The sequence below is a fragment of the Vanellus vanellus genome (genome assembly GCF_965231255.1).
Source record: "Vanellus vanellus genome assembly, chromosome: 2".
Taxonomy (NCBI): domain Eukaryota; kingdom Metazoa; phylum Chordata; class Aves; order Charadriiformes; family Charadriidae; genus Vanellus; species Vanellus vanellus.
The window spans coordinates 170,620,510-170,629,856 of record NC_138906.1 but is presented as its reverse complement, the minus strand read 5'-3'; the positions used below and the strand labels follow the sequence as shown (position 1 = coordinate 170,629,856).

The 9,347-nt window shown below is 46.3% G+C and overlaps 1 protein-coding gene across 1 annotated transcript in view; it reads right to left on the bottom strand.

The window, feature by feature from the left end:
• Positions 1–367: 367 nt before the first annotated feature.
• The window catches only part of SCRIB (scribble planar cell polarity protein), a gene marked incomplete at its 5' end in the record, with an annotated part of 116,547 nt that continues 107,567 nt past the window's right edge, over positions 368–9,347 (bottom strand). The window contains 2 exons of the mRNA XM_082499318.1: positions 368–2,726; positions 5,775–5,826. Coding sequence (XP_082355444.1) covers positions 2,566–2,726; positions 5,775–5,826 — 213 coding nt within the window. The 3' untranslated portion in view covers positions 368–2,565. The remainder of the gene's footprint in view (positions 2,727–5,774; positions 5,827–9,347) is intronic.

Genomic DNA, 9,347 nt, shown 5'->3' with positions numbered 1-9,347 from the left:
ACTACTACAGCTTCTGTGGAGCAGAAATCTCTACTCTCCTCCCTCCCCTGCCAAGAGTGAATCTGCTACTAAAATGAGGAGTCCCCTTTAAACTACATAAAGATGGAACTAATAGTTACTGGTTTTGGTTCTCTTCCTCCCCTTTCAGCATAGATGCCAGTTTTCTACCAAATTTACATGAGTAGCACATGCTTACCTTGATACTCTTGTAGTTGGCATTGATTTGGGTGATCACTAATTTCTGCACACAAAAGCAGAAAAATCACTAGCATGTTTGGTAGTTTACAGAATGACTAATAATCAGAACCAAAGCATCGATATAGAAATTGCAGACTTCACACAGGCAAACAACATTAACTAAAGGCTCTAAAATGTAAAGTAAACTTTATTATCCTTGAACCACAAAATAGATTTCTTTGGTTGTACAAATTTCACTAGTTACAGTCTTGATGCGCTAATTTTCCCTCAGAGTCTCTCAGGAGAGAATGGGAGAGAACCCAGAGCCTGGCACCAGGTACCGCAAAGGGAAAGAAAAAAAAAGAATCACAAGTTAGTCACCAAAACCAATCCAGGATTGTTTCCAAAATTGCTGTTGTTAAAAAGCAAATGCTAAAATTAGATTTAAAAAGGAAAAGCTCAAATTGCTGATGATGGAAGCAGCCATAGCTGCAATTTGAGATTATCAGAGTTCCCCCTTCAAAGCTCTGTAAAATTAAACCATACGAAGTCAGTTAAAATGATCCACTGGATTTTGGCATGAAGGGAGATTCTCAACTAAAAGAAACTGCGTCCAGTTCTTTCACTCAGCAAATATACAAGCAGAAGTGCCTGTTGCTCCCGAGCCACTTCGAGTCACTGAGAGGCTTAAGGTCCAACTCTGGTCTTACTCCTGGAGGGGTTCAGCAGAGAGCACCAATGTATCAGGGTAGACAGATCAGATTACTGCCAAGCTCAGATGCCTTTCTCCATATTAGAGGCATTACAAAAAAAAAAAAAGGAAAAAAAGAAAAGGGATGTTTTACTTCAGTAGTGGGCAGTAGAGCAGCAGAGACTGATTTCAGAGCTATAGGCAGCATCTGTCTCCTCCACATCTGCAGAGCTCACTTGATACAGAATCTGTTCACGGCCCTTGTTCCACTCATGGAAACCAGGAATCACACCCCTCCTCTTTTTTTCATTTTCATTTTTTTTTCCCTCTTGCAGGGGCAAGGATGTATTCTCCCTGTTCTGCATGGAAAAGGGCCTGAAGCCAACAAGTTGGCAGAGAGTAGAACTGTGCAGTTATTGCAAGGCATAGGCCGGACCCATCCTGCTTCACGGTGCTCCCCGCCCAGCAGGCGCTCCTCCACAGCCCCGCACCGGGCACCCCGTAACGTCACATTCCATTTCACAGTGGGCAACAGAGCGGACTCACCCACCAGTATCCTCCTACCTGTAAGACCCCGTTACTCCTAACCTGACCCCAGCAACGCCACTTCCTACCATTCCCCATTTCCTGAATCCTAACCCACTATCCTGTCTGCTGTTTACGCTTCCTACCTCTGCCACCATACCCTAATCCCCAACTACTCTGCTCCCTATTGCCGTCACACACGCACACCGCTACACTCCTGCTACAGCTGTTCTGCTCCTGTCTCATTTCTGCCCCAGTCACTGATTCAGTCGCGGTGCTGGCCGAGGACAGATACGCGGCCCCCTCTGACACTCAGTACAGTGTGCTTGTGGAGTGGTTCACACTGCGTGCACGAGTCACGCACAATTACGTGTACGTCTTAGGTAGGTACCCGTCTCCCAGAATAGCACAAAATACCGGCAGGAGCAGTTTCCTACACGGGGTGGATCGCTGCGCTCACAGAGGCAGGCGGCACAGAGCTGGCACAGGCTCCTGCTTATTCAGTTGCCTTTGCTTGAGCACACAGGTGTCAGTGTCAGAGGGAGGCACTTCACTGAAATTCCTTTTTTCTTTCTTTTTCTTTTTTTTTTTTTTTTTTTTTTTTTTTTTGCCTCCAAGCTACTCATTTCCACGTACTCCCAAAAGAAAGTGAGGTGACACGGTGCGGGAGGTGGAAGGAGATGCTTTTTTGGCAAAAGACTGGAAATTAAATAGGAGCAAAGGCAGGCTGGGCCTTCCTTATAATTCATACCAGAGTAGAAGCTCCCATATTAACCACTAAAAAAATCCAAGTTGAGGAAATAACAGCTGGAGCCCAACGCACTCTAACACTCATATGTTCTCCCTGTCCTACCCTTCCCCCACACACAATATTTACAGGCTAACAAGCTGCAGCTGCCCACTGTCCTACTCACACCTCCTCTCAATTTGCCATCAATAAGTCTAGTGTTGTCCCATTTTGTTCAGGACATGCCCCAGTGCATTATCGGGTGAGAAAAGAGGGCGGTTCACAGCCTTAAAGGAAGTTACTTGACCACAATGCTCCCCGGGGCGCTCAGTTCCCATCCGGAGCCCAGGAGGCAGCAGTGTGGGCAGTCCAGTGCTGTCCCTGAAGCACAGAAGCTCAACAGCCCTGTGCTGGGCTACTCCATCGCCCAGGTGCCTCAGATCTTCTACGTAGGGACAGCAGTCTCCAAACTGCGCCGGCTGTGTCGGAGTTTGCGTTTGCTGCTGTACAGGGCCATTTCTTCAAGTGCTGATGAAGTAGGTGTTGATGATTCATGTGTTACTAACATCTCCTCTTCCTCTGGCTGCCCATCCTGCTCCTGGGGAACTGTGCAGACAAGAAAAGTTACGGTTTTAAGAGAAAATTCTAGATTAAGTATACAGCTGATACAGCTAACGTAGACATACGGGTATGCCCAAGCACTGAACCTGAGACAGCACTGAAGCCTTAGTGATTTACAGTAATCCTGTGCCCAGAACTTTTAGGTGATCTGTAGCTCGTTTACTGATTGCTGTGGGTTCTGGGAAGGAACTTCTCACATGCGTGAGAAGACAGCTGCCCCGTACACCCACGATTCACTGAAAACTGTTGGAAGTGGCAAGCCTTAGGATAAATCAAGTGTACTGAAAGGACTCCGGCGTATGCTGCTGCTCCAAGCATCTCACTAGTTTCAACAGAGCAGCACGCACTGAAGAGCAGTGTGACCACCAGTGTGGTGCGCTGTAGCTAACGAGAGAGGTGAGCATTTTGGCCTTGCTTAATGCTGTAAACTTAGGCTGTGACTTGGGTCCCTCACCAAAGGACCTCACCAGGAAAGATACTCTGGTAGGGCAGACTCTCAGTTAACTTGGTCTCAGGCCTTTGAGGGTGTGTGAGGGCATCTAAAGTACACTGCTCTTAGAGTGGCTCCTCACCCTCCTGAGAGGAACTGGTAGAGTTTATCTGATGTGCTTTGACATACACCTGGAACATCTGCCCTTTGCCATAATTTGGCTTGAGCAAGTCCTGCAAGATACTTGTGTAAAAAGGAAAAAGTTCCACAAAACCACAGATTTTCCCTTTCAAGTGCAAACTGGCTCCTGGGAGGCCTCTCAAATCTTTGAACGTAGCAGAGAACCTCAAATACAGAAATCTCTGAAGATATATCAGATCAAAGGTGCCCAGCCTGCTGAGCTGCACGCAGTGGTCTGCCCTCTGCTCTAGAGCTGGGCTCCAAGATGCAAAACCCTCCTTGTTACCGTTCCCAAGCCGCGAGTAGTTGTTATAACTCAGAATCCTTCCCGAACTATTAACCGTGGCATTAACCTGTTGTTTGAAAAGTCCTCAGAACCAAATGCATGTAGGCGACAAATCTGACATCTTGAAAGGATACTGGGACTGGTAAGCAACGGCTGACTTCCAAACAAGGAAAACAGCTATAAAAATGGGCACATGCAGATGATAACCCAGAGGGGGTGTGGGGGAGGAAATCAGTGTGGCTTAGAGGGAATTTGTTCCTTTTAGACCCTCTTAGACTGGAATTTGCCAAAGGAGCCATCAAACATGCAAGTTAAGTGATCCCAACACAGCATGCCGAGCTGTTAAAACCCCCTTTTGATTGTTCCTCAGCCAAAGCTCTTAACAAAAACAAGCTGCCATGGCATAAGGCACGTACTTTAGTAGGTAAATAAGTAGTTAAAACACAGAAAAAGTGCAGGAAGTGATTACCTGCTACGCCAGCCCAGCGCAGCTATCTGTGTTAGGGTCAGTATTTGGTAACTAATGAGGAGGAGTAGAAGTGACGAAGACTGTATTGAGAGAAACTGCTGATGATACCAAGCGGTATATCAGGGCAGTCAAATGAAACTCAACTACAAAAAAAGGGTATCAGGATTTTACAGAGTTGTCCAAGCAATGACGTGGAAGGTGAAATTTACTGCAAATGTGAACAGATTCAAGAAAGAAGTAAACAACTCTAAAACTTAAGGTCTCTGGCTTAGAAAGTGCTAAACCACAGATTGTTGTAGCCTGGAGTAGTATGCTGAAAGGAATCACTTTATGCTTTTCTTCTTTTATGCTCTTTTCTTGGCCAGTGGCTCGCATCAGACACAATATCGGACTAGCCAGAACCTCCTGCTGACCTAAGTAAGTTTATTTTTACGCCATTGAATGATATTTAAGCTCAATAAAAGTAACGTAATTCCGATTGTATATAAAATGCTTAACATCCTTAACTTAACATCCTTAAATGAGATTATGATTCTGTAGTCATTAGGGGGAGCTTTCTGAAAACACTAGCACTTCTCAGCAATACCATTTCACTTTTGAGGATTAGGTATCAGAAAAGATGGGAGAACATACAGAACACCTTCTGCCACTGCATAAACTCGTCGTATACCTACTTTTGCAATACCACATGCAGCCCCGTTCTCCTTCTCTACCTTATAAATCGCATAGATGAAATTAAAAAGGTCCAGAGGGGTGTGGGAATGATTCCCACAAAAAAGAACTAGGACTCTTCAGCCTGTAAGAAAGATAACTGATACGATACTGGTCTACATCAACGGAACAGAAAGAGTGAATAAGACTCAGAGAGATTTGCCAAGATAAAATTGAGAAAGAAACTGTTCCTTGTGTAAAATAAAGGGGGGAAAATTAGCTGCAAAACACGTAGAAGAAACAGCATAAACTGTTAAAGGAAACATAAGTACTACTAAGGAGCAGGCAGGTCCTGCTCAGCTCCACACTACTACTACAGCCACCTGGAATGAAGTAGGAGATAATCTGAGCTCGTCTGTTATAGCTGGGGACAGAGACATACCATAGCTGTCCTACAGCCTGAAGAGATACAGCAGCCAAAGCTTTAACTGCTGTGTATTTAGGTGACTGTACACACAGATCCACAAGTACAGACTTGGAGAGTCACCTGGGTACTCAAGCACTCAAATGCTCTCAAGTCTTAAATCAGGATGAATTTACCTGCAGCTGCCTGCTGCAGGCAGCAAGATTCTTTGCTCTAGCAAAAAGGGAAGAAGGCAGACCCTGAACAATGGACAGTATCCACTTATAGCCCGTGACAGAGACCAAAACTTCCCACCCATGTTCTCCTACTATTCTCTACTCCAGAACACAAAACCGGAGGAAAACTAGGCATGCTTGTTACACACCATTCTCAGCAAATCAGCCATTGCTAAAGCACAATGCAAATATCCTACCCAAAACTGAACGCAGTGAGGTTGGAGGTTTCATTCTAGAATGGACAAAATAGGACATTGCTTCAAGCAGCAAGAAGTTGAAGTCCTCAGGGTTGATTCCACAAGCAGGCAAAGGGGAACCCTCTGGAATCGTGGTGGGAAGCAAGTAGCACAAAGGCAACTCCTTTGGCCGTGAACTTACCTGAGTTATTTCTGTCATCCACGTATCTGAGGTCATCAGCTGCATCAGGTGACTGGAAGAGAACAGAAGACATGAGCATCCACCTCGATAACCCTAGTGCCAGGTAATTCCCCACGGCCAGCCTTCCAACACACTACAGAGAACCTTCTGCCCTCAAAGGCGCTGGTAATACAGCAACTGGGGCATGACCCTCAGTGAATGCACACGATTACAACATTAATCCTTTGTGCTAAGTCAAGCAGCCCATTGCCTGAACTGCAGAGTGAGGTGTGTGTCTGCCCATCAGAGCTCTCCTCCTTCTACTTGGTGTGTGTAAGGAGGAGAGGACAGGAAGTGACATGAAATGCAAAAATTAGTGGAAACATGGGAAGAGAGCAAAGACATGAGATACATTTCCTTGAGAGTCTCGGATCCTAATTCTGCATCTGTGCTGTTCCCAGTCCCAGCTTCTTGTGCAAAATCAACTTTCTTATCATAGAATCATAGAATGGTTAAAGTTGGAAGGGACCTTAAAGATCATCTCGTCCAACCCCCAGCCATGGGCAGGGACATCTTCCACTAGATCAGGTTGCTCCTAGCCCCGTCCAACCGGGCCTTGAACACCTCCAGGGATGGGGCAGCCACAGCTTCTCGGGGCACCCTGCGCCAGGGGCTCAGCGCCCGCACAGCCCACAAGTTCTTCCTCACATCTCCTCTCAGTCTCCCCTCTGTCAGTGTCAAATCGCTCCCCCTCGTCCCACGGCTGCCCTCCCTGACCCAGAGTCCCTCCCCAGCTCTCCCGGAGCCCCTTCAGGCACTGGAAGGGGCTCGGAGGTCTCCACGAAGCCTTCTCTTCTCCAGGCTGAACAACCCCAACTCTATTCTTTATATTCAGGTGTATATAAAGAACTGATGTGGGATAGGGAGCACTTACATCCCAACAAGTGGCAGAGACAGCTTTGGAGAAACGGCTAAGTGATAATTGTGAAACTCTGCCAGTTCCTGCTAATTTTAAAGCCTTCAAAAAATTAAGACCGTTCTGACAACTAGAGCTGTCTGTAGCTCATCAGACCAGAGTGACAACACCGTGAGAAAACAACTTTGATCATGGTCATGAACTTGAGGTGGCTTGAAAATTAGCACTCCTCTGGGGACAGGCATAAATGTACCAAGCCCTACTTATTTTGCTGATTTAGAGAATTTAATCTAGCTGTGTATAGTGCTTCAAGGGTAAAAAGGTCAAAGTATTATGTTGAAGTATTCTGTTTACTTCAAAAGTGGCTGCATTTGTTTATTCTACTGTTCTTTTTAGGTTTGTACACGATACTTACACTGAGCTCAACATTTCTCTGAGCTATACAAATGGAAGGATAGGGTTTCAGAAGAGCTCAGTATTCAGCAAGTTTAATAATGCCAAACTCATCCAAAGGTTCTGGCCACTACTGATCAAAATCTATCTGATAGGGGTCTTGCTCAGCTCAAGAACAAAAGTGAGGAGTAGCTTAATTTTTCTTTAGTTGTAGGATAAAGGATGGCGGCTCTATACATTTAGACGGAAAGCATTAGGGAAGTTTCACAGCTGTGAGTGCAGGAAGCCCTCGTTTCCACATAAACTCGCCTATTTTGTGCAAGCAGTGAAATTGGAGGAGGCAGGAAAGAGGGGGAGATGATCTCAGCCCATTTAGTGCTTTAGAAATAAAGCAGTCGTGCTCTTTGTGAACAGCAGAGAGCGCAGCCCGGGGGGCTGTGATGACTTTGGTGTGCGTTGCGGAGGAACACAGCCTAGCCACAGCACTGGGCTGATCCAGAGTGAGTGACACAGTTATGTGGCTATGGCCAGGAAGAAATACAGTCTCTTAATTACTGCACTACTGGGAGAGGTCCAGAGGAACTGCCAGATGATCATGGAATCACGGAGTTTCAGAGTTGGAAGGGACCTCTAGAGATCATCTAGTCCAACTCCCCTGCCAAAGCAGGATTGCCCAGAGCACATTACTCAGGACTGCATCCAGGCGGGTCTTGAAAATCTCCAGAGAAGGGGACTCCACAACCTCCCTGGGCAGCCTGTGCCAGTGCTCTGTCACCCTCACCGTAAAGAAGTTTTTCCGTGTATTTGAACAGAACTTCCTATGTTCCAACTTGTGCCCATTGCCCCTCGTCCTGTCACTGGGAACCATTGAAAAGAGACTGGCTCCATCCTCCTTCAACCCACCCTTTAGGCACCACTTTTATAATCCTGGTTTCATCCCCATCCCCCTTCAAACCTAGTTGAAGCCCTATGAATGAGCCCTGCTAATTCTTGTCCCAGGATCTTTCTTCCCCTTCGCGTTAGGCTTCCCCCACCTGTTGCCAGCATGCCTGGTTTCCTGTAGATCAGCCCATGATCAAAAAAGCCAAAGTCCTGCTGGATGCACCAGTCTTGGAGCCAGGAGTTAATTTGCTGGCTCCTCCTATTTATCCCCTCGTCAACCCCTGCAAATGGTGGGATAGAGGAGAACACTACTTTGTGCTCCCGATCTGTAGGTGTAGCCTCCTTTGGAGGCACCTTCTCAGCTGCATGAAGACCCAGTGCTGCACTCAGCAGAGGCCTGGGGAAATTCGGGTAGTCCGGAGCTGCCACTGGGGCTTGAGTGGGCAGTCCTCTAACTCCCTCGGTACAGACCCTGAACGGGCGCACACCCTGAAAGGGAAGGGATTCTTAGAGAAAAAGGGGAGTGGCTACCAAGGGCAGAGCAATACCACCAACGGAAGGAGCCAGCCGAGAACATGCATCAAATAATGTATAACTGCCTGAGAATCCTCAAACTGCAACTCTGCTAAAGTCAGCCTGGCTTTGGAGATGACACCTTGGACCTGGGATCTTTGTGTCATGACAGCAAGTTAAAGGCCAACGTGTCAGTACTTGCTAGCTCTCTATACGCAACACAAACATAACTGCAGGTATCTGGTCCACTGCCTTTGTACAAAACTGAGCAAAAATACCTAAAAAAAATACAGACATACAGTGTCTGCTCAAATCAGCTGTCACAAATGCAATCAGTTAATGACAAACACAAACAGTAAGACAAAGGCAGTTCACAGTCCTGGGCAACTGGTTCTAGGTGGCCCTGCTTGAGCAAGGGGGTTGGACAAGATGACCTCCAGAGGTCCCTTCCAACCTCAACCGTTCTGTGATTCTATGGCAAAGCAGCTTAAATGAAGTGAAGTTCTTTTAGGAAGGAGAACCACCTCGCCATGGCGCTCACCCTTGAAACTTGGTGTTACTGTGGTCACTCTTACCATGTGATTACTTCACAGTTCACCTACAGCTGCTTCTTGGGCAGGATGCTGGATACATTCTAGTTTGAAGTTAACATTTGCTCCAATTTGCAATTTGTTGGCAATCATTTCTATAGTTTTTTCTTCCCTTTTAGTTCTCATCTTTCACTTAAAAATATTTCAGGATCAATTAAGGTGAACATATAGCTGCTTTATAATTGCAAAGCTTTTGTCGTTAATTTTAAAACTATCTGGACCAACTTTTTCACAACTCCACTTGACTGAAGTCTCCAGTAAACCCTCAGTTACAAAGCAGGGCTGGTTGTCATTGCCTCC